The sequence below is a fragment of the Pistacia vera genome, unplaced genomic scaffold (assembly GCF_008641045.1).
Source record: "Pistacia vera cultivar Batoury unplaced genomic scaffold, PisVer_v2 Contig993, whole genome shotgun sequence".
In the NCBI taxonomy this organism is placed as follows: Eukaryota; Viridiplantae; Streptophyta; class Magnoliopsida; order Sapindales; family Anacardiaceae; genus Pistacia; species Pistacia vera.
Window position 1 is genome coordinate 178,841 of NW_022196882.1, and position 25,416 is coordinate 204,256.

Consider the following 25,416-nt stretch of genomic DNA (forward strand, 5'->3'; position numbering starts at 1 on the left):
TCTCCCTAATTTGCTTTCAGATAATGGTTTGTATTAACACGTTTTAGACCACAAAGCAGAACTCAAGATCATTCTTGTCCAACCCCATTACGATTTCAACAATTCACACTAAAAACTAAAACATAATCTGCCTTTATATTACATTCAACACCACTTTGAACATTTTACAAAGCAATAATTTGCCATCAAATTGGGAAGTATTGTTGTTCCCTTATCACATAATTCAACAAAAGAAAAGACAGCCGATTAAAAAGAAATTAAGGCTGTTAGTGATCAACACAATGGAAATATTTGTGGACGTAAGAAGTAAGGCAAATACAAATAATAAGCGTCTATCAGCCTTCCATTAGGTGTGATTTCCATGATAAATTTCTTCAACATTCTAAGAGGACCAAGCATGACCCCCCATTGAACCACCGGACGTGATCCAAGGAAGAACCCCCGCCGCTTGTTCCCTAGCCGGATGGTGCTGCCTCGCCGCCTCCTTGCCCGCCTGCGTGTGCCACGGCACCACCCTACTAACAGAGTGGAGTTTGAGAACATTGATATACTTAAACTCCCTCTTTTCAACATCTCTGTATCAAAGTGTTTGGGCAATTTCATTCTAAATTCTTATATAGTTGGCATAAAGGTGGATTATGATGTTAATCATGGTGGTGATAATGGCAAAAATTATACCCATTATGGTGCTTAGGGCCTGATGCTAGTGTCAAATAAAAAATTGAACTTCATTTAAATTTTTTAAGTTAGGTTTGTGGTGGTAATGATTGAAAGAGATGGGCTTCTTCTAAACTATAAGATGATAAAGTAGTTGGTGTGATGTATTGATCACAAAAGAATCCTTTCATGCCACATATTTGCACTATGAGTAGATGTGACTTTTTCTTTTTCTTAATATTTGATTCCTCTTCATCATCGCCTCTCCTCCATCTTTGTTGTTAAGGTGAATGAATGTTGGGTTTCCATGGCCTTTGTTTCCTGTGTCTGTTGGGTTGCAGAGTGCAAAGGCTTATCTGTGTTGTATTTTTTATATGTGTTTGATGGTTTCGATATAAAGTTGGGAGTAGGACCAGCCAATAAAATTTGCAGAATCACTTCTAATGATATCGAAATATCAATTTGCATACATAATATTACTTGAAATCCTTTATATAAAGATATAATCATTTATTGGCAACTAAAATTGATTAAAATTTTAAGAACAAAGTAAACAGTAATATCGTTTGAGTTATGACGGGGCCATCGGACTTAGTTATATAACAATAATCTAAAAAAAAAATAGGGCTATCTGATATCCTAATACCATAAAATTTCCCTAATTAAATAAAATAATTTTCCAAGTTACATCAATTGGGATTGAGTATTACTCGTTAATTTTATCCTCTACGAGAGAATTCAAGAAAATAATCAAAACTTGTATAGTTAAGAAGGCACATATTACATGATAATTGTTGAATGAGAATTTAATAAGATTATATTCATTCATACATAAACTACAAAAATGAACTCTAATTTAATATGAGTGGAGTTATCATCGGAGAAGATATGCTCACAAGATCGTATCCAATAGAGATCTTCTACGGAAGAAAAAATAATTCAATAACATATAATTATAATTGTTTCAGATTTTACATTTAATTGTATAGATTTAAAGATCCTTTCTTTCTGTATATCCTCTGTACATGGAAATTTTCAAAAGAATACATCAAATTTTAGTAAATATATTTATCAAAATTACTAACAAAATCGTCTATCAATGTAAATAATAACACATGATATGATATGATATGATATGGACAATTATAACAAAATTAAATTATCCTTGGATTAAAGAGTGCTTATGATAAACGATATCAACATTAAACGTACTGGTGTCTTGAGAACCAAAAAGCCACGGGAATCATACTATTATATATAAATTGGCCTTCAAAAACGTAAAGAAATAAAGAAAATTGAATGATTCCCACCTAGAAGCTTTCGTAAGGCTACAAACAGATAGTTTTCTGCTTTTTTTATTCAGTTTCTAATGGAGAGAAATAGACTGATATAAAATTATAATAGGTGAGGTGACCTCTTCATAAAATACAGATAATCAAGATAACTCAAAATGGAAGATAACCATTAATATATTTCCAAATATAATTGCATATGAACTAGATAATGACTATATATTAAATAACCAACTTATGGGATATTTATCTGAGCTTATGAAAATTAGCTTATAAGCAACAAGTGATTTTAGTTTATATGCATTTGAAATTTTAAGCAATTATGTGTTTGGTTAAAATACTTAGTTAACGTGTTTGACAAAATGTGGCTTATAAGTACATTTTATTATAAAATGACTAAAAAATGTACTATATTAAACAAGAGTATACTATAGAATTTTAACAAGGATAATGTGGTAATATACTTGGTCTAAAAAAAAAAAAAATACCTCTTCCTAACTTATTAGTTTTTTTTTTTTGCTCAAAAGAGTTATAAAAAAACATATCAGCTTAATTTTAGAGCTTATAAACTAGTTTGACTAACTTATAAGCTTAGACAAACACCCCCTTAAATGATAAAATAGATTATTTTTTTTTCTTATAACAAAACAAACAATTCATCCACCCCTACTAAATTAAATTATGGATTTGATCTGATTGAATTTAAATCTTAGACTACATAAACATGAACTAATCTAATATACTAAAGATGGGATTTTGATTTCTGATATTAATATCATTGGGCTCTCCCAGTTACACTTGAGGGAAACCCATTAGGTTAATGACTAGTCTGATGAAGCTTACGTGGCTACCAATTTCTAAATTGTAATAACATAGTTTGTCTTGATGAAATTGAACAGGTGTTAGTTGATTTGACATATTGACTTAGTTTTTATTTTCAGTCCAAGTTGGTGGCAGATTATATATACCTTAAAATTAGATAAAAGGAAAAGTTGTTCTAAACTGGATAAGGCCAGAAGACGAAGCCAAAACATCAAATAATATTTTTTATGATATCACAAAAGCCATATCTCACATATGTTAAGAGAGATACGATTCAGCTAATAACACTGTATTAAAATCTGTGAATAAATGCCCGACACGGCCTTAACTACTAGTAGTCTACATCTCATCTCCATCACCGTCCCCATGCAATGAAAACAAAATTAAATTAGAACCCACTTCAAAATCAATATTCCATATTTGCCCAGGAGATCAAAAGAGACGAAACGAAATCATCACACACTATCGTGAGCGGCATTATTGTTTTCGTCTGATGAAGTTTTGCTGAGAGTAACAGGGTACTTAATGGCGTTAAGTTCGACCTTACGGAGAGCGGCTTTCCCCAAATCCACGCCACACATGTCAGAGAGCCTGACGAGATAGAGCAAAACATCAGAGAGCTCTTCCCCAAGATGTACTTTTTCCTCTTCTTTCCAATCAGGCAATCCTTTTGGTACCTCTCCTTTCCATTGGAATATCTCACTCAGCTCTCCCACTTCACCCACCTGTATGTTTGCCAATCATAAGGGTTAATCAATCATTACTGTTAATTTTCCATGTTTTGCGAGAAGTGAGACAAAAAAGATTATAAAAAAAAAAAAAAAAAGTAAAACCTTTAAAAAGTGGATTTCAAAGATTTTTGTAACATATAACAACACAAAGAGAGATTTGGTGAAATGAGTCTGGTTAAACAACTTCTTATAGAAATGGTTAAAAGGTTTAAACCCTAACTTGAGGCTTAAGCAAGTTGATGGAAAATCGAGAGAAGGAAAAAGAAGAAGCCCACTTAATATGATACCAACCAGACTTTGTTAATACAACTGGCGTTTGGTTGTATTCATGGGTCAAATCTTCAAAAAATATAAAAATCCAACCTTTAGAAAATGAAAGCTAAATACAATAATAACGTGACTGCTTATCATCCACCTCTCTACCATAGAATCAAGACTCTTAACAGAAATTAGGCAAAAACAATAAATACAGAAAAGGAGCATAATTTATAGGAGGATGTAGAGATGAAAGACGCATACCAGAGCCAAAAGGAGGTTTCTGGGGCTATGGAAGCGTTCCCAGTTGCGTTCTTTGGCAAACTCATCCATCTTCTTCTTGAGAAGATCAAGAGTGACACTTTCTCCATCTGGAACACCAGTCATGATTTCTTGACCAGCAACAAAAGGAGCAAGAAGGCAAGTAGAGAGAGAGAGAGAGAGAGAGAGAGTAAAACAGAAGCTATCAGAGCAAAGGTGGTTGTGTGCAATTTTCTTGGAAAAAGGCTGATGTGAATATAAAAAGAGCAGGAGAGAGAAAGTCGTGAAAAGACCGAAAAACAATAGGGTATGTTCTATGCTTCTATTGTGGGATTTGGAGAGGAGTAAATTCCTCGGTTGTATAAAATGTACATACATTTGCCACGTCACAGCCTACACGCTATTGCCAGTTAAATTACCTTACTTATCTCATACCTATTTTCACTAATTATGTTCTTTTCTTTTTAATATAGCTGTATACTATGAATTAAAACACTATTTAAGAAAGTTAAATTCATTTATTTATTACCAAGTATATATAAATATAATATTTATTTTTTATTCCTTATTTAATATTTATACCTAAAATGATTTTTACTAAACACGCCACGCCCGTACTAAAATTTTAAAACTAGTTTTGGATATCAATTACATATAAAATTTTCTGTTTCTTGTCTTTTTTGTCATTTAAGTAGGTTTTGTTGCAAACCCGTAAATATTTTGATACATGTTACAAAATAAAGTAAATAAAAAAGTTAAAGAATTTAATCAGAAAATTTGGCAGATTACAAGCGGTACCACCGTAGACATTCTGGGGTACATACCGTGTTGCCTGACTAGAGTCCCACGTGGCCATATTCGGTGGATTGTGGCCTGGAGTTTCCGTGAGCCTCGTTTCCTTGTAGCTGTAGGCGCGGCACCATAATCCATAAATTCCTTCTTCATCTTGACTCAGGGCTGGCTGTAGTTGGATTTCTTTGCAAACTGCATTCCCTTCTGTGCTCTTGTGACTCCTTGCCATTTCCATCTTTAGTTTTTATTCCCAGTAATTTTATTTTATACTATTATATAAATCACATTTTATATTAAATTCATAAAAAAAAATGTATATTAAAATTTAACAATAATATATGTTCAACCGTTGAAGTGCCATACTAATTACCGAGTTGGGCAGCCACCAATCAAATTTGATTAAAGGTGCTGAAATTAGATTAATAGTATTAGTATATAAAGAATGTTAAATATGATAACCTATATATATAATTTTTAAGAGTCTCACACATTTACACAATTTTTTAACCATGTGATCAGTATATTTCAAAATGCATGGATCATAGTCTAAAAATTGTGTAAACTGTGGTCTTTGTACGTTCTCCAACTTAAATATATATATATATATATATATTTTTATATATAATAGTTATGGGTGCGTTTGGTTTAGTATTTTGGATAGGATTTTAGGGATAGTATTGGGTTATTGGATATGGGAGTATTACGAGGTAAATTTTAAAAATTTGTAAAAAAGCCCTTAGGTTTACTAATTTAACTAAAGACCCTAACATATAAAATGACAAAAACACCCCCACCACCTGCAGTGTCAGATTTCGGCCACCACCGCCAGAATCTGGCTGAAAAATTTCGTTACGGCACAGACTTGTCGGATCTGTGCCGTAACACGTCGTTATGGCCTTTTCCGGCAAGATCCATAATGGATCTGGTCGGAAAAGGCCAGATCTACGGTCTGTTATGGCCGTCGACAGCCGGAAAAGGTCAAACGAGGGCCATCTTTGGCCGTCGTTTTCGGTCAACGACGGCCAGATTTGGCCTTTTCGGCAAGATGTGGGGATCTGGACGGAAAAGGCACAGCGGTGAACTTCCGGCCATTTATGGTCGGAGTTAGGCGTGTGTACAGATTCCGGCTACACCGACGGTGGGTGCCGGAACTGACAAGTTGGGGTGATGGGGGGGTTTTGTTAATTTTTAAATTTTTTTTCAGGGGGTATTTAGTGAAATTAATATCTTATGGGGTTAAAAGAATTAAAAAATAGGATAATATTTTTAGAATATTATACACAACGCTATTTAGAGTAGGTCTAGACCAGGGATAAAAATATTAAATCAAACATGTTTAACACTATATTATTATACTTTAACATAAGAAATTATTACAGCGGAATAAAAATAATCATGTTAAACTCTGTTTTAGCCATATAGCCTTAGGTGTATGATGGCTGGCGACCAATATCAAGTACAGAGCTGGCTTCTTAGATGTTAAATATAGAAAAACTGATCAACTTTCTGTGAAATTGACCTACCGACCACCGTAACTTAAGTCAACGATGAAATAATTATTATTTTACATCAGAAAGCATGGTTTTAAAATTCGGCCTGACTTGGCCAGTTCAATTGGTTGAACGGCCAGTTCAATTGGTTGAACCGGAACCAATGGTCAAACCACATTGATTCGATTAAAAAATCAGAAATATTAAATGATCCAGTTTAAATAGTAGTTGGATCATACTTTTTGTTACGAAGTATCAATTCAACCGGTTTAACCCAGTGATTGAACCGTTTATTTATTTATTTTTAAATGTTATACTGAGATTAGAATGACATCATCACATTAACATTAGCGTGATGCATCACGGTTTGACCCAGCGGTTGAATCAGTTCGATCAACCAACCTAATGACCCATTGACCTAATCAAGTCACTCCCCGAGTTGAGTTTTAAAACCTTGTTATAAAGTTACTAGTCTTGCTACTTCGGAAAATTTTATTTCAATTAAGTTTTGCTTAGAATAAAATATTAACTATAATTATTTTTGTGAATGTGAGTTTTGTTTGTATATTTGAACCGCTTATTCACATGTGACTACACCCTGCTAAATCTTACTAATTACAATCATTTTCCACTTAATTAATTTTTTTGTTAAAGCGTTTTTCTTGTTTTATATATATATAATGTTTTCATAAATAGTAAAATGACTTTTATTCATTATCATTTTCATAGTTTTAATGTACATTACTTACTTGATTTTCTTCGTTAAAAAAAAAAAAAAAAATGAGAGAGAGAGAGAAATAGACACATTGTCCCATAATTTAATGTCAATAATTTATAAATGTAATCTGATTCCTAAATTAATGGAGTAAATGCGTTCCCTCATTTGGCCAAGTTATTAACTCATTAAATAATACAATCGGAGGGCTGAGTGGAATCCAGCGATATCCTTGATTATTTACAAGAATGAATGAAATGAGGGAATTTTTTAGGACAATTAGACTTTCAAATATATGGAGAGGCAATAATGGTATTAATTTAGAATATAAGGTCAATATGATGACACCTAGTTTTTGCTTGCTAAATGATATGATTACTCTTCAAGTAGTATATAATTAAAACAACATAATTTAATTTTGGAAAAATGATTGGAAAAGGATGCTCCCGTTTCAAGTTAAAACCAAATCAAGTTGGTTGTTTATTTGTCTTCTTGCGGAACCTTGGTGTAATTTGATTTGACTTCTAAATTATATGGAAATATTTGGCACTTCCATCATGCTTCTTTCATATCTCGCGTAATCAATTACACAATTAATATTAAAATAATTACACCACAATTCATTTCCCTATTTTACCAAATACCTAGTGAATTATATTAAACAATTCAATTATTATACATATACAATTAGCAAACAAGAGACAAAAGGTTACCCATAGTTTTTTTCTTCACATGTATCTAGGGGTGTTCAAAAGGGGTTAATTAAACCGGTTAACTGCTTTTCTAAATCGAACCGGTTTTTCGGTTTAAGAAAATTCTCGAACTGAAACCGAACCGATTTGAGAGAAAAACCAGTTTTTTCGGTTAATTGAAAAACCGGTTAATCAGTTTTGAATTAGTTTTCCCCCTTGAAGAATAATAAAAAGTAAGCAAAGTGAAGAAGAACCATCCTCATTTTTGTATCAACACAAAGTAAGGAAAGAAGAATCCTAAACAACACCCGCATTGTTCAAGAAGCAAACATTCAAAACTAAATAAAACACAATCCAACCCCACATCAAATTCAACTGGCAGAAAGAAACAACAACACAAGTGAAATTAACTAGATTAGCGATTCAAAGAACAAGCCTACACCATATCTAAGACTGTAAGAAACAAAGCATAAAAGGGGCAATGTCAACATGTAAGAAAAAGTCAACATTCTGCGGATACTGAATCTACAAAACAGCCCTACAAATTTAATTAAGTTGAAGATCATGGATGGAGCTACTCCTGCTTACCGAAAAACTACAGAGAATGAAGCTTGTCCTGCTGCTAGAAGAACACAACGAAGATGCCATGACACGGTGACGGTGGAGAGTTTTGAGAACTGAGAGTGAGAAGGGATATCGGGAATTTGGGTTGGGATTTAGGTCGAGTGAATTTAGGGATTTAGTTTAAATTATTATTATTTTATTATATATATATAAACCGATTCAAAAAACCGGTTTTGATTTTTTTCCTGAACCGATAACCGAATTGAAAATCTGGTTTTTTGAATTTTTTGAACCGTAATCAAACTGTTTTTTCGATTCAATTACTTGTTTGGTTCGATTTTTATATTTTTTTGAACATACTTACATGTATCTTGCTTTACTTAAAAAGAACCATATCCCAAAGGAAAAAATGGAGATAAGATAAGATGCCTAACTGTACAATGTCCATGGTGTAGATTAATTCGTCAATTGTCTCACCAATCTGAGTCCTTTTAACTTTTAGGTTAAATGTTTGAGTAAATACGATTCGGGGATTCCCAACGTTTTTGTTAAATTAATGCATCAATCTACAAATGCTAGTCCACATTCAGTTATTTATAAAATAAATAAATAAAGTATAATTTTCAGTTTTATACTTTATCTCAAGGGTTGTATTGTGGGTGCGTGTGGGGTAAAGACAGACAGTGAACATAAGGGCATTGAATCCTCGTCAACGATTTCTGACAAATGCTGAAATGCATGACAACCCAACTTGTATATTGTGCAAAATGGTCCTCCCTAACTTTTTGGTTTATGTTTAATAATAATTTTTAGATGTATTAACGTGAGGTATTGAGTTTGAGTTTCTTCACTTAATTAAAAATGATAATACAACACACAGTTATGTATTGTTAGTCAAGTATGGTTTAATTTCCAAAAGAGTAAATAGGAGTGAGTACGGGACTACGGATAGCGGGTAGAACCGAAACTTACAGGTAAAACTAGAATCTAAGGGTAGAACCAGAACCATAACCTACTCAGAACTGACATTGTGCGGGTAGATTCTAGTTCCTTTTTTTTAGAACTGACACTGTCTGGTTTCGGAACCAGAACCGAAACTAGAACCTGGAAAAAAGAACTTGTAGTGGGTATCGGGTTTGGAACTTGCAACGGGTACCCTGTTTTGGAACCTGAGCTGAAATGAAATATCTGTAAAGAATGAGGGGTCTATTGCAATTTTACATATAAAAAATTTAAAATGGAAAAAGTTGAATTTTTACAATAACCTAATTAAATAAATATTGAATTATATTTATTACATATAAATTACACCATATAAAAAACTTTAATATATTAATATTAAAGTTTTGATTAATTAAGTGTATAATTAAAATTAGGATCAATTAAAAGTGTTTTAATGTTATTAAAAGAATTATTTTTGAATAAAATAGTATATTTGATTGAATAATAATATAATATTTACTTATTTACTTCAATTATCAAGTTATAAGTATATCTTTAATAAATTAGTAATTAATTAATTATATATGATAAATTGATAAATATTAATACATTATTAGGTAAATGATTATTTAATCAATTATAATATTATATTATAATTAAATGATTACTTAATTAATTATAAATTTATAACATTATATTAGTAATGTAATACATTACTTAATTAAATAATTAGAAATTTAATTAATTATAACATTACATTGTAGATTTATAGTATAATTACTTAATTAATTATAACATTACATTATAAATAAATAATTACTTAATTAATTATAACATTTCATTATAAACATTAGTACAATACTTAATTAAATGATTAAAAATTTAATTAATTATAATAATACATTAAAGATTTATAGTATGATTACTTAATTCATTATAACATTACATAATTATTTGATTACTTAATTAATTATGACATTATATTATAAACATTAGTAATTTACTATATTAGTACAATAATTAATTAAATGATTAGAAATTTAATTAATTATAACATTACATTATAAATTTATAGTATGATTACTTAATTAATTATAAACAAATGATTATTTAATTAATTATAATATTACATTAAAGATTTATAGTATGATTACTTAATTAATTATAATATTACATTATAGTATGATCACATAATTAAACGATTATTTAATTAGTCATGACATTATATTATCATATTAGTAATTTAGTACATTAGTACAATACCTAACTAAATAATTAAAAATTTAATTAATTATAGCATTACATTATAAATTTATAGTATGATTACTTAATTAATTATAACATTCTATTATAAACATTAGTACAATACTTAATTAAATGATTAGAAATTTAATTAATTAAAACATTATATTATAATTAAATAATTACTTAATTAATAATAATATTACATTATATTAAAATCACTTAATTAATTATAACATTATATAGTTAAATGATTACTTAATTAATTATAAATTTATAATATTATGTTATAAACATTAGTGATTTACTACATTAGTACATTATTTAATTAAATGATTAAAAATTTAATTAATTATAACATTACATTATAGATTTATAGTATGATTACTTACTTAATTATAATATTCAATCATAAACATTAGTACAATACTTAATTAAATGATAAGAAATTTAATTAACTATGATATTAAATGATAGATTTATAGTATGATTGTTTAATTAATTGTTTGTGTTTTCGTTTTGATTGAGGATTTTATGTGAACTATGATGAATTGATTAAATTCAGATGTTGTCTAGAGATTAGAGGATTTATGGGTCACATTGGACACAAACGAATGAGTAATTAAAATTTTTTAGGGGTGTATTTGTAAAATTTTAAGGTACTTTTGTCATTTTTAAACTAATTGGGGGTAATTGTTGTTTACAGGGCACCTGGGAAAGGAACCGGAACCTGCATTTCAGGTTTCGGTTATGGTTCATTGAATTTAAGAAACTGCACTGTACGGTTCTAGTTCTAATTCCCTCGAAAAATTAATGCAGGGTACCCGGAACCACTCACCCCTAAGAGTAAACGACTTTTTCTTACCCAAATAATGACTTAATGACACTCTTCGACCATCAGACTTTTAAAAAACCACTTTACTATCAAAATTTATATTTTATTTCCGATTCCAACATCGTTGCGACCCCACACCACCACCATTCTCTTCCCTAATCATCACGCACCAAAACCCCTCAAACCCTAGTCCCACCGACCTCGCCAATTTTGGGCAATCAAGTGATTAGGGTTTGCGTACCTATCCCTCCTAAGTCAAATTCCGATTAATCCCAACCACCAAAATCAAACTTGTAGGAGTGGACAAAATTTTAGGGTAGAACCGGAACCGACGGGTACCCGAGTGTCAATTTCGATTCCTACTCGAAACCGGCGATGACAAGGTCGGTTCCGGTTCCAAAAAATTGGAACCAATACTGTGTGGCTTCGGTTCCGATTCTAAATCAAAGGAGCTGGGACTAAAATAACATAATATTAAAGAATAAGGGGTTTTTTGATATTTTGTAGGGGGTTTGATATTTTACGTGTCATATAAATATATAAGAAAATTTTGGTTTTTTTTTTTTTTTTTAAATCTTAATATCAAAAGTCTTATTAATTTTTCAATAAAAGATCAGTTCTTCAAAATATTTTTATTAATATTTAAATTTTACTTATTATTTGAATAAGAAACTAATATACATTAAGATATTTACGTTAAATGATAACTTTTAAATGTTTATTATGAGTGGAAACCAACAATTAAATACTTATGATCAAACATCAAGTAAATATAAACAAATATATTATTTAATGTTTTGCACTTACTTCTTAGGCCTATCTAGTAGTTAGACATACTTAGTTGTCAAATAAATTATCAAATGCCACTTAAGTGAATTAAGAAAGTTAATTCTTTTTTACCTTTTACTTGATAAAAAATGTGTGAATAATTTGTTTTAATTATTTTGATAATATTATCATTATTTAGTAGCAACAATTATCCATATGTCCAATTAAATAACTCTTTTTATACTTATGTCATGCGTCAACACTTTTTCACTTTAAAATCTCTATTTAGCGTGTTATATTATTCGATAGAACATTTTAATTCAACTTAGTATTTATATTTAAGTTTAAAAACTTAAAACATCTTAATTCAACTTAGTATTTATATTTAAGTTTAAAAACTTAAAACATCGTTTAAATTGTATGACATAAAAATTATTTAAATAATAATACAATTAATATCATGTGAGCAATATATCAAAATACAATTTTGGGAGGATGAAACTTGATATGTTATTAACTTATTATGTTATGTTATTGTGTAATTTAATGTGTTATGTAATTTTAATTTTAGGAGGATGAAATGGATATTGGAATAGTTGTAATTTTTGTAAAGTCTGTAGGGTGTATTTGTCATTTCATAAAACTATTAGGGGTGTAATTTAATTTTATAAGGGTTTATTTGTCATTTAATAAAAAAAGGAGGGTAATTGATATTTTTCTGGGTACCGGAACTGAATCTGTAACACAGGTTCCGATTCTACGTTTTTAGGAATTGGAACAGACAATTCTGGTTCCAGTTCCAAATCAAAGGTACCGGCCGTTTCCGGTTCCTTTGAATTCCGCCCACCTCTACAACCTTCCACCAAAAGATTTATTGGCCTCCCCTCTTCAAAAGTTTCAACAGTTTGGATCGAATTTGTTATTTGTTCGCTGTCAAAATATAAATTTGGATAATAAAATAGTATTTTAAAAGTCTGTGGGTGAGAAAATGTCATTAAACAATTATTTGGTTAGGAAAAAGTGGTTAACTCATTTCCAAAGCTATAAACAAAAGCATCAAACTCTTGAGCCTGATCAAAATTAAGTTATCTTGACCATACCAACAGTCAAAGCTGTATGGCGGCTTCAAACCCAGATCGTGTTTACATTGCATAATGTATATTTTTACATCGTTTAATGGATTAAGAAAAGCATAATAATGATATTGTTTATGATGTTTAGCCGCTGGTGTGAGTAATGTCCGGTAAGTTTAATTATGTTATTCATTTGTTCCTTTCAATGCTAACTAGATAATTATGACCATATCCATGCGTGAGACATGTGCAAAATTTTAATATATTTCGTTGCACAACACGGTGACTTCTTTCAGGCGTTAATTGATTATGCTCCAGGATTGGGGGCTGTCAAATACATTAAGTATTGTCTGTTAATTCTTTAACTTACCATCCCCTAAGTGCCCTACCCCTCCAAAAAAATATTATTGCTACAAAATTAATTATCATACGGAGCCATATAAATTATAAGAGAATAAAATTCGGAACCTTTTAAAAACTGCATTTTTTGGTAAAGTACATAAGCATGCTCACTGTACCCTTCCTTAATTAGCATGGTAATTGGAGATTAAGTGATTAGTCCAAGAAAATCACGACAAGCATGTGTTGGATATTAAAAATATTTAAGGTAAACATACCTATCAATACAGATTTTCCAAATTAATTCTGATTATTCTTAACCCAAATTTCATACCCATTCAATTTATTAATGGAGAGTATTTTCAAATATCAGATTTGGCCATTGAAGCATCTCCACGCGTTTGATATTGAGGATAAATTAACACAAAAATATCAAAGGCATAGACTGACACTTCTCTAAACCTGGAGATTATTTAATCTGTCACTGCATATATATCTAATAAAATTTGTCAAGAACACTTTTCAGAGAGATCTTAATTTGACTTTCAATCCCTTATCTTCGATATTAATTCTTTATTCATTAATTTCCACGGGCAAAAGTGTAGAGGCCTTAATTAATTAGAATCTAAAGTATGTGTACAGTCAAGGAGTATATATTCCACAGCTAACATATCATGCAAGATTGTTGACCCAGATAAGTCTTGATATCCTTGATTAGAAGATACGTTGCTCAGAAACTAGAGATTTCTTAGCTAAATTCTTTGTCTCCTGCTGTCACATGTAACCTTTTTCTTTTGAGGGTTTGCGTATACGTAGTCTTAGGCTTCAAGCAAGATCAAAAAGCAAAAAAGGTAATTAGAGTCGCTATCAATATAGAATTGAAGGTCATTGTGGACCGAAAGTGAAACTATAATTGGACGATGAACAACACAAGAATTTTCAAAGATACTGCCTGTCTTTCTTTGACCTACCAATACGACCCTAAAATTTTGGGTTTGGAACAAAGTCGTTGTTAATAGTTTTTGTTTTATAGTTGACTGATTAAGAGTTTAGACTTGTCAGTGTCGGTACATGAAATGTCATACTGATTAGACCTCGTCATATATATATATATATATATATATATATATATGCATGTCAACATCTATGCATATAATTAGGACAATTTTACTGTTATTGTCTGGTAAAAAAATTCATGAAAATATACAGCGGACGACATCAACCATGATTTTCTTTTTCTTGATGTCATGAGTTGCTTTTGGGTTTCGATTCTAAAAGATAATTGGATGAAATAATTTTATATATGTCTGAAATTTAACGGTAGAAATTAGATTGGACAAATAGCTTTTGACATTTTGGTTTCTTAGAGGTACTGTTGTTGTCACGGGTTTAATCTACCCTATAGGCAGTACTTATGCTCAATTCAGAGCTTTCAAAGTTACATCAGTTCCTTGATTCATCAGTTGGTGCCCACACCAAAATTAAAACAGAAATGAATTAAATATTATAAAAATAATAATATGTTATTCTTTTCAAATATAAGTAAATTTATATTAAATATTATAAAAATAATAATATGTTATTCTTTTCAAATATAAGTAAATTTATATAAATTTTGTCATATAAATTGGTATGATAACATTGTATGTAATCATACTAATTATTTAATTATCAATTTCTTTTTTTTTTTCAAATATGTATTTGATTCTTTATATTGCATTCAGTTTGTATAAGAACAATTTATATAAAAAGTTTGTTGATATTATAAATAACCTTTCTTCTCTTTTCTAAGTATCTCATTGGATCCCTCACATATAACACTTGAAACCGTTGTTAGCAAATTAAAATTACTCAATAAAACTCTAAGGGTTGGCTTGGTGGTCAAGAATGGTTATTCCCTTTATTGATTTTTTGGATTCAAACCTTGGGGTCACTCACTTTGTGACTTACCTAATCTTTTAGGTTTGTAGAGTGTTCAAAGGATCCCAAAATTAATTAAGGTACAAATACCAAAAAAGAAAAAAAAAACTGAAGAATTAACCTCAGGTCCAGAATATCTTATGGGACCGGTCTTGCACTGTGGTCCTGGCATACGTGGATTAATAGAGTACTAAAAAGTTGTGGGCTGTTACTAATTCAAGTTTGTTTGCCAAATTACCTTGGCTTCTCCATCATCCTTAAATTTGAATTGGATATATACAATCATTTACTGTATGCATCTCCCAAATAAGAGAAAATTTAGTTTAGTTTGACAAAATTAAGGAAATTATAACTCTAATGTTGAGATGTAATTACGATTAAGTCTCATAATTAACCCCACAAGCCATGAAAGGTAATACTATTTCATAGAATCAAGCTCATGCGAAATGTCATTGCACACGAAAGATAGTTGATAACTGTAGAGAGGTGACGGGGAAGGTGAAATGATGAAGGAGCAACAGCAACAGCAACTAAATGTAATGATGGGGTAAATGATTGTCCATGTAACAGAACGAATGTGTAATGGTTATGAATAGAATATTCTCAAGCTCAAGAGAAAGAAAAGCAAGTGCAAATATATATACAAATGTAAGTTGTTTTTGTACACTGAAAAATGGGTCCTCCATTCCCTTATGAGCTTCTGGCTTCATTCATTTCGTTTCAGTTTTGCCCTTTTCCGCAGATGAACGAATTCAAACAAGTTGCCCATGTGATTTCTTTTTAGCTTATTTCTTAATTTGGGACCACTTCCATGTGCCCACTTGCACACCATTTCTCTCTTTAAACATTCAACTCTCCAATGCCTCAAAACCCTAACATCTCTACCTACCTATCTATTTCTCATTTTACGAGGAATACCAAGATGGAATTGATGCATCACTTCACGCCATATATTATTCTAATTGCGATTTCAATTCACCTTACAAGTGTTATAGTGTTTCCCAGAAGCCATCCTTGTAATTTCTATTTGCAAAGTCATTTAAGATCAACCAGTTTCAACAATTTAGAAAGCCATTTGGACATGTACGTATATAGCAAAAACACTCGACAGAAATTTGAATATTGTGAATGTGAGTGTGTGGTGTGTAAGAATCTTATCTCCTTTGAAAGCTTTCATGTGAGTTTACAGTTGTTCTGAACTACAACGTATTTTCCTATAAATTTAGCTAGAGACAAACAAGGACGATTCATAAAAGATAAGACTCATGATACATGAGTTCTACTGTTCCAGATACAGCAATCAAGAAAATAAAAGACAAGAGTGTGAAAATTCAATTGATTTTCGCCAAGAAAGATGCATTATAATCTAAGAGGTGAAAGTTGATGCGTCCCAGATGGACACTTCACAGCTAATATTGATATTCATGTAACTAGCTAATTGAATAGACAATCTGCTCCGTAATATCTTGATTCAAAACTGCACCCTGCAGCTCATCAGTTCACCTTACAATAATATTAATTTGATCGAAATTTTACCTATGACATACGCATTTGTAGTGGTAGGCACTGTTGATTGGGTCGTTTCCTTCGACTGGAACTTGTTCAGCTCTACACTTGTATTTGCAACCTCTACATTCATTATAAGTGCAAGTTGGTGCAGTTGAGCCAATCATTAATCTTCTTGAATTCCTGTTTATCTTTGCTTCACTGCTTCCCTGCTGGCACCAAAATGTTTAAACAAGGAGATTAAGTATGATGACACATTGGGCTAACGTTTGCAGTCAATGTTTTCTCAGTTCTTACCTTCAAATGAGATGGAGAGGAATCAAAGGACCTTTGATAATAAGGAAATGTTATTTGAGTTCTAGACCCTGCAATGCTGGAAGGATAAACATGAGATATCCAATTGCAACAAAAATAAAAAAGCAATTCTGATAAGCTTGAAAATGGATTCCTTAAAGAAAAATGTGAATGAAAAGGAAAAAAAAAGTATATATTAAGTAAGTATATCCCACAAAGGAAAGAAGATTCGGAGAAAGAAAGAAGTGGGATTATGACCTTGTATCACAAATGCAGAAAGCAGTAAAGCGAAGAGTAGCAAGAGTAGGTTGCATAGTTTAAAGTTAGCCATTCTTCAGGAGTAACCTTGAAGGTTGATATGAAATGGAGTTGAAGGAATTTGAAATATTATTATAAATCAGATAGATACAGAAAGGGTTGTGGCTAAATAATGGCTATAAGAGATAGACTGGCAAAATCTGCAGTGAATCAGAGTAGCACACCGTAGGGGTCCCCAGGCTCCCTAAACCAACAGATCGATTGTTGGGACTAAACCAATAAAACATATTGAGAGGGCTGGACCCTTTAGCTACAATTACTCAAATGCTCATGTCTTTTATTAAAAATCACTCGTTTACATTATATTGTTTTGATATTTTGAAGGGTGAAAAGAGGGATTTCAGTTTTAAGAATAACTTTTGTTTTGGAATTCAAGTTAAAAAAATCATTCGTATGTCTCTAGATGGGTAGAGACATTTCACCCACCAAAAGAAGCATCCAGGGATTCCAGGCTTAGATAATATTGCTCAGATCCTTAGATATATGCACTTCCTGCTTCTTGTTTAAAATAAGCATCCACAATTTTCAACGACAGTTATTCTAAATTTAACACTCAGACTTGGGAAATGATGATTCAGGCTCTTGTTTCCCACTTATATTATTCTCTGAATAGTATAAAGGGTTTTCCTTGCAACGAAGTTAGCTTGGTCTCTATTTTTATTAAGATTTTGAACTGAGAAGCGTTTTTGTTCTAGCTGGGGCTGATTATCTAAATACATAAGAATACTGAATCTTAATTCGGACTGAAATTAGACCCTACATTTTTAAATTCATCGTTTGGATTTGAAGTTAAATTTAACGAATTTATATATCAAAACTAGAGAATCAGAATTTTATATCAAATACAAGCTCAATATTTGACTTCTCTCTTACACCCTTACATATCCAGTTATCCATACGGGACCATATTATGCTGACAATTGTTCGAGTGGGTCTTGTTTCTTTGAAAATTTAACTACTGGGTTTCAAAGGACTGCACCTTTCGAAATTGATTTTATGAAGTTATTAGGAAGTACAAAAGAAAATGATGGCTTATGGTGATGAGGGTTTAGCCAGTAATTATATGTTTATTTAAGTAATTTTGATTAAAAAGTTTCAACCTAAAAGATATGTAAAAAAAAATTATATTTTAAAGAGGTTTTGATATTCTTTTCGGTGATTCTTAATCACAATTTCATTTTTGAGGTTAATGAAGAAATTATGGGCTATCAAAATTTTCCAAGTGTGAACAGAAGCCCAGGCTTTTTACAGCCCAAAGATTGCCTTCTTATTTGGAAAGCGGTTAGACTTCCCGCGAATGCCCCAATCTTGAAGAATACCAAACCTTGCCGCCCACACTCTCTCAATATCTCCAAACAATCCCTTTCCTTTCACCTCCAATCTCTTCCTCCTTACTAATCACTTCCAAGAAAAGCATCCATCTCTCTTCTATATCATCACTACCATCACCATGTCCCTTCTCCACCATTCAATCGTTTCCTTCCTCATAACCAGTTCTCTTCAACACGTTTCTTGTTTGTTCAATTCTCATCCTCTCAATTTTCATTCCCGAAAATGGATTCTCAGCAAGAAACTAACACTATGGCCAACACCGCCATTGACACCTTCACCGACGCTGCCACCACCACTTCCACCGGCATGGTGAGTCTAACATCGAAGTACTCGAACCGGGTACTTGTAAAAACCATTGTTGAACGTGATGATGGTGGGGTGGGATTGATTGGTGAGAGATTGGTAATTGGCGGGTGGGTAAAGTCTTCCAAAGAAGTTAAAAAAGAGCCGGTGACACCAGCACCAGCACCAGCACCAACATCTGATGATCATGGTGCTGCAGTGGCTTCAAGTCCTAAACGTAAAGAAAAAGATGTGAGCTGTGTGGAGATTCTTCAATCAAGAATCCCGTTTTTCAGGACAATAATAAAGGTTTTGAGTGGCGGTTCTGGTGGTGGTAGTACCAACACTATCCGTGAGAAGTTGGAAGCTGTGCTTCCTAAGCCACCACTGCCTTCCACTCTCTTCTTGCAAATTAGTGACGGTTCTTCTGTAGCTGCTCTCCAGGTACAACTTTATGGCTATATATATGTTTACTTCTTGAAAATAAGGTTTATTAGTAGCTATGAAAATGATAAATCTATCCATTATTTTTTCTTCTTTTGAACTAATGAAAAACAAATTTACTTATATACTCTCTATTCTTTCAAAAAAAAAAAAAAAAAAAAAACTTGAATTACGATATTTCAGGTGGTGGTGGAATCTACTTTGGCTTCACCTAGCAGACTTCTGCCTATTGGAACTTGTATATTAGCAGAAGGTGTGTTGGATCATTCATTTCAGGGAAATCGTGTTGTTGAACTCAAAGTAGATAAAATTCTTCATGTTGGGACGGTTGATCATGATAAGTATATTTTATCAAGAAAGCGACTACCACTCGATAAGCTAAGGGATTCTGCGCATTTTCGGCCTCGTACAACTACGGTAATTTTTTCATCTATTGCTATTCTGTAATTTTCTTTTTGTTTTTGCATCCCTCATTACAATTGAGATGTTTTTATCTCATCATATAACTTCACAGTATTACGATTGGATATATCAGCCACATCTAAAAGCACATCTAGCATGTTCAATTTTCCGACATAACAAGCATATCCAGAAACTAAATCTTAGAATGTTTAACGCCATGTAGGTGGCATCTATTATGCGAATCCGTAGTTCCCTGTCTTTCGCAACTCACACATTCTTCCAAAACAATGGGTTTTTGTATGTTCAAGTTCCCATTATCACCACCACTGATGCTGAAGGATTTAGTGAGAAGTTCCAGGTGACAACTCTTTTAGAAAAAGCAGATAAAGAGGAGCCAAAAGCCGCTAAGGAAATTGAAGGCGTTAGCCTTGACAACATAAAGGCTGCTATAAAGGAAAAAAGCAATCAAGTTGAAGAACTCAAGAGAAGTGAAAGCAATAAGGAAGCACTCGCTGCTGCTCTTCAGGATTTAAGGAAGACAAATGAAATAGCATCACAGCTAGAGGCAAAAGAAAAAACGCAGCCAGCGCCTTCAATTAAGACTGATAAAATTAACGTTTCTGAAGATTTCTTCTCTCGCCAGACCTATCTCACTGTTTCCGGTCGCCTTCATTTGGAGAGTTATGCGTGTGCCCTTGGAAAGGTTTACTCATTTGGACCCAGGTTTCGAGCAGAGAAGAAAGAGTCATCTAAACAAGTGGCAGAGATGTGGATGGTTGAGGCTGAAATCGCTTTTTCACAATTAGAGGTACGAGTTCTCCTTTACAAAGTCAGTTCACCACTATCTAAATTAGTATTTTTTGTAGTCGGCATTTTGCTTATAAATTCACAAAGTCTAGAGATTCATATAAGTGATTCAATTTTGCATAGCTGAAACATAGGGGGATAGTCATGTGCAAATGTACCTAATTTGGGTTTCATTAAGACTGTACATGCCTTCAAGATAGATACTATAACATGGTAGTATTATTGACCGAGTTTATGGTGCTTTCCGCCTATCAACCAAAACATTTATGTGGAAAATATAATGACAATCATATTCTTGAATTAGGAGTTTGTCCTTGCATACTATGCATAACAACCAGCTAAGATTATTTGGAACCATCTACATTAGGCCTTGGTCAACTAACAGATTGGTCATACTGTCCCACATGCAGAGTAATTATTCTATGTTGATATTTATACATTGCGGATTTCCCAGGATGTCATGAATTGTGCGGATGACTATTTCAAGTTCCTCTGCACATGGATTGTTGAAAACTGTGAACGAGATGCGGAATTTATCTCCAGACGGATTGACAAAACCATTATTGATCGGCTGCAATCAATGATGTCATCCTCCATTGAAAAGATTACCTACACAGAAGCAGTGAAAGCTCTGGAAAAGGTAAAGCTGAAGCTGAACAGTTTGGTAAAACATGTTGACATTAGCAATTTTATCTCATAAAGCCTTTTTTCTTTTGTTATTAATTATTAACTAGGTTACAGAAAAGATTTTCGAAGCAAAACTCGAGTGGGGTGTGGCTCTCACAGCCGAACATCTAAGGTATTCATGTTCTGCTTTTAATATAAATATGCAAGTATCTGAAATGACAGGAGTTAAGTGGCTGTTAACTCTTGCTTTCTTTTAATTTAATGACAGTTATTTGGCTGATGAGATCTATAAGTGTCCTGTAATCGTATATGATTATCCCAAAGCGGTTAAACCATTTTATGTACGCCTTAATGATGATGGAAACACAGTTGCAGCATTTGATATGGTTGTACCAAAGGTGAGCTCTACATTTTTCTAAAAAGTTTAAGGAACTAAATACATTTTACATTCTAGGTTAGTTATAAAAAGGCCATGCATATGCTTGCAGGTTGGAAAGTTGATTACAGGCAGCCAAAATGAGGAACGCCTTAATAAGCTGAATACAAGGTAATCTAATGCCAATTCAATTCTATACGAACTAATCTAGGAGAATAAATATGTTTAGTTTTCCGGAAGTTTTAATAAACAAGTTTAACCTGAGGTCCCTCTGACGCTGTATCATTCTCGAGTCCATAAAATTGTTCATTGATATCTTGTTTCAGGATCGAGGAATTGGGCTTGCCAAAAGAGCAGTATGAATGGTATTTGGATCTACGCAGGCATGGAACAGTAGCGCACTCTGGATTTAGTCTTGGGTTTGAACTCATGGTTCTCTTCATTACTGGCCTCATTGATGTCAAAGATGCAATCCCTTTTCCTAGAAGTCTGGGAAAAGCCAACAATTAGTCTGATTTCCTGCAAAGTATACTCCAAAGGCGAAGATATTTGATCCTGAACTGCTTGTGTTGTTGAAAGAGAAGAAAATGTTATGTAAACATACACATTGAGATTTGAAACAGAAAAAGCATATTGTAAATATTGATAATAGAGATCGCTCTGTAGCATTTTATGCTTATTTGATCTGATGTACATAACTTAAATAAAATTACAGATTGAAATAAAATTGTCTTTAAGATCATGCATCATTTTCTCAGAAGAAACTGGTTTTGATGTGGCAAACTAGGACTGGAATATCTATGGATAAACTATTGTCTTGATTGAAGCATCAGGGTGGGTATTGTTTGAATCAAGAGGGAAGAAAAATGGATAGAGTTCATAGCGAACGTAACAACTACTATATAGAACTCGACATCCCTTCCTGCTGTCGCAAAACTTAGGAAAATTTCCAATAGCAATGGCCAGGCACTGAGCACAATTAATAGGAGCTAGGTCTCTTGTGCACTGCACCAAAGCATAAAGAGTCAGAAATGATGACAGTGTAGTTTTGCCTTTCCCAAGCCCTTCATTCTTAGGCAAAACAGCTTGTGATCTTATCTTGTCCATTAAAGCTCCTAGTTCTCTGTTAAAACTTTCAGGATCTGTTACATTTTCAACATTATAGTAGAATATACCATAACCAGTGTCAACTTTCCCAACAAAATTCTCTTCGTTATATCGTAGAAAGCAATAGTCATACCAAATCCTAGCATCAGCTTCATCTGGACAACGTTCGCGAATTTGCTTCGCTGCATCTTGTATACAAGTTGAACAATCTTTGCTGCTGACATCTCCTCTGCATTGTGCCAGGCCATAGACTTTGTGTGGGTCTTCACCATAGGAAGTAGCAATGTAACCAGTTTCGGAAGTTTTGGAAACCAGTTCATCTAACAACTTATCAATATTAGCTGATACCTGGCTACTGCCGCTTATGCTAGTGCCTTTGTTACAATAATCCCCCAAAGGATCAGCGGCAAAACAGATGCATAGAAAATTTAATAGAAGAAAACTGGGCAGCAAAGTCATTGTTTTCATTTTTATTCACTTGAAGCTCCATTAAATGAAGGTTTTTCTTATAATGACTTGGTGGAAGGGATAATTGGAGTGGGATTCCACAGCAGACATTCTTGACTCATCACTTTTCATAGGCTCACTACGTACCACAATGAGTGGAAGACTCGAAATAGTTTTTTCTAGAAAGTCTTTCTTGATTTCCTTTTACTTAAATCTATTAAAAAATATAATAACTAAATACAAAATTGTGCACCATTGATTTTTAGAATTGTATGTTCGATTCATTTCCATGTCTCTAAGAAACTAAACTAAAAATCATTAGTTGCTGGAAAGAATCTGAAGTTGCATTGTCAGTAAAAACACCATTAATTTTCTAACAAGCTCCCTGGATAATAGGATTGTCATTGAAGTCACATCCCACAAGTTGATAATGACAATAATTATTATCTAGCGTGTAAATACTAAAATAATATGGAATAAAAAAGAAAAACAATAATGTTATGCTTACCAAGCTTATTAACTATCTTACTAATCTTTGTAAATATAAAATATAGTATAGGTATTATAAGCATAATATGGATATCATATATAATTTTAATAAAGATGAATAAAATAATTCATAAATTCATAAATAAACATAACATTACTCAAAGAAAAAATAATCATACAAAAAACAAAGAAAGAACACGCCTGAATTTGTTGGTCGCTAATTCCAACAAATACCATGTAGGAAGGAAATGATAGCAGATTTTTTTGAGCGCACAATGTATTGCTTCCTTAAAAGTCAAATTTAAGCACTGATATTTCTATGAAAATGTTCAATAATTGTTGGCTTATTTTGATGTATTATTTATTACCATTTTGACTTTCGACAAATGGGAGTTTAGTCAATGATTTTTTGGCCATTGCACTGCACTTGAAAATGGGATAGAGAGATTAATGGGGACATTTTATTAAAAGACCATTTTAACTAAAAATTTAATTAAAAGGTTATAGAGTTTGTAAATTTTAACTAAATGGTCATGTTTTTTATTAAGCTTAATTAAACATAATTAGGGGATTAATTAGGATTAATGAATAATTGTGTAATCTTTTAAAAATTATAATAAGTCTCTAAAGAGTCAAAAATCTTGCAAATAAATCCAAACACCTTCTTCTTCTTCCTCCCGCCACATTAACGCATTCCTCCACCATTAACATCTTCTCCAACACAGATCCTCCTCCTTCTCCTACTGCTACTGCTGAAATTTCGTCTAGGTATGCGTATCTTCCCTTTCAATTTACAAAGATTTAATGATGGATTGGGTTTGGGTTATGATTTTGATTTAGTTTTTTAGGTTGTTGGATTGTATTTGATGTAATGGAAGTTGAAAGGAGTGGAATTTGTTGAAAATTTTCTTGCATTGTGGGTAGCTGGGGGTGGTAGCACTGATTGTAGATGGAAATGACTGAAAACGTGTTCTGGATATGATGGATTGCTTAAGTGATCTAGTACGTCTAGTAATGCAGCAGATAGATCGCTTAAACGATCTGCTAAAAGTCTGGTGTATAGCAGCAGATCGCTTAAGTGATCAGTAAATGACATAATATCGCTTAAGCGATCATACCTATTTACACTGGATCGCTTAAGTGATCATGCTTATTTACACTGGATCGCTTAATTGATCATGCTTATTTACAAGTAAACGATATCCCAGATCACTTAAGCGATACACCAGATCTGTCAAGTGATTGTGCAGATGTTTTTTAAAATATTTCAACCCTTAGTACATCAGTTAAGAATTTTTTTTTTCTTGCATTATAGGTAGTTGGCTATTATTAGACATTGGACAAGTTGTTTTGGGTGTTGAATATTTTGGTGAGTGGGTGGAGGAAGAAAATAGGTGGAAGTGGATTGGGAAGAGCAAAGAAGTTATACAAATTGCTGTGAGCACAGAGGTTAGTTTTGATGAGTTGATTGATGAAATAATTAGAAGAGGTGATTTGAGTTGCTCACGTAGTGATATAGTTGTGAAGTATATTTTAAGCAGAGTTCTTGAACATTATAAGGTACCTCCTGCTATATTAAAGTCGAATGAAAGTGT

General features: G+C 32.3%; 4 protein-coding genes across 5 annotated transcripts; 1 reads left to right on the forward strand and 3 right to left on the reverse strand.

The window, feature by feature from the left end:
- Nucleotides 1-2,982: 2,982 nt before the first annotated feature.
- Nucleotides 2,983-4,290, reverse strand: LOC116121545 (dCTP pyrophosphatase 1-like). Its single transcript, XM_031407500.1, has 2 exons — nt 4,022-4,290; nt 2,983-3,496 (listed from the first exon to the last, which is right to left on the reverse strand). Exons 1-2 carry the CDS (start codon nt 4,142-4,144, stop codon nt 3,227-3,229), a joined length of 393 nt encoding a protein of 130 aa, XP_031263360.1. The 5' UTR covers nt 4,145-4,290; the 3' UTR covers nt 2,983-3,226.
- Nucleotides 4,291-16,626: 12,336 nt separating this feature from the next.
- On the reverse strand, nt 16,627-17,672 carry LOC116121523 (EPIDERMAL PATTERNING FACTOR-like protein 9). 2 transcript variants are annotated; one of them, XM_031407477.1, is made up of 3 exons: nt 17,449-17,672; nt 17,194-17,261; nt 16,627-17,105 (listed from the first exon to the last, which is right to left on the reverse strand). In XM_031407477.1, the coding sequence occupies exons 1-3, from the start codon at nt 17,519-17,521 to the stop codon at nt 16,923-16,925; spliced, it is 324 nt and encodes a 107-aa protein (XP_031263337.1). In that variant the 5' UTR covers nt 17,522-17,672; the 3' UTR covers nt 16,627-16,922. The 2 variants fall into 2 exon arrangements, with proteins under 2 accessions (XP_031263337.1, XP_031263336.1); XM_031407476.1 differs by having other exon boundaries at nt 16,627-17,108.
- A 1,317-nt stretch (nt 17,673-18,989) lies between these two features.
- Nucleotides 18,990-22,310, forward strand: LOC116121538 (asparagine--tRNA ligase, cytoplasmic 2). The gene is made up of 8 exons (XM_031407489.1): nt 18,990-19,566; nt 19,750-19,983; nt 20,192-20,776; nt 21,230-21,415; nt 21,510-21,574; nt 21,671-21,800; nt 21,891-21,949; nt 22,105-22,310. Exons 1-8 carry the CDS (start codon nt 19,063-19,065, stop codon nt 22,286-22,288), a joined length of 1,947 nt encoding a protein of 648 aa, XP_031263349.1. The 5' UTR covers nt 18,990-19,062; the 3' UTR covers nt 22,289-22,310.
- Nucleotides 22,311-22,389: 79 nt separating this feature from the next.
- LOC116121539 (cysteine-rich repeat secretory protein 55-like) lies at nt 22,390-23,353 on the reverse strand. Its single transcript, XM_031407490.1, has one exon. The coding sequence runs from the start codon at nt 23,351-23,353 to the stop codon at nt 22,577-22,579; it is 777 nt and encodes a 258-aa protein (XP_031263350.1). The 3' UTR covers nt 22,390-22,576.
- Nucleotides 23,354-25,416: the final 2,063 nt, after the last annotated feature.

What these genes read in the sequence shown, in the direction of transcription:
- LOC116121523 (XM_031407476.1), bottom strand. Translation starts at nt 17,521, where the DNA reads ATGGCTAACTTTAAACTATGCAACCTACTCTTGCTACTCTTCGCTTTA. An exon ending in TTCTGCATTTGTGATACAAG is followed by an intron (nt 17,262 to 17,448) that starts GTCATAATCCCA and finishes CCAGCATTGCAG; the next exon opens with GGTCTAGAACTCAAATAACA. An exon ending in CCTCTCCATCTCATTTGAAG is followed by an intron (nt 17,109 to 17,193) that starts GTAAGAACTGAG and finishes TTTTGGTGCCAG; the next exon opens with CAGGGAAGCAGTGAAGCAAA.
- LOC116121545 (XM_031407500.1), bottom strand. Translation starts at nt 4,144, where the DNA reads ATGACTGGTGTTCCAGATGGAGAAAGTGTCACTCTTGATCTTCTCAAG. An exon ending in GAAACCTCCTTTTGGCTCTG is followed by an intron (nt 3,497 to 4,021) that starts GTATGCGTCTTT and finishes GCAAACATACAG; the next exon opens with GTGGGTGAAGTGGGAGAGCT.
- LOC116121539 (XM_031407490.1), bottom strand. Translation starts at nt 23,353, where the DNA reads ATGAAAACAATGACTTTGCTGCCCAGTTTTCTTCTATTAAATTTTCTA.
- LOC116121538 (XM_031407489.1), top strand. Translation starts at nt 19,063, where the DNA reads ATGGATTCTCAGCAAGAAACTAACACTATGGCCAACACCGCCATTGAC. An exon ending in CTTCTGTAGCTGCTCTCCAG is followed by an intron (nt 19,567 to 19,749) that starts GTACAACTTTAT and finishes ACGATATTTCAG; the next exon opens with GTGGTGGTGGAATCTACTTT. An exon ending in TTCGGCCTCGTACAACTACG is followed by an intron (nt 19,984 to 20,191) that starts GTAATTTTTTCA and finishes AACGCCATGTAG; the next exon opens with GTGGCATCTATTATGCGAAT.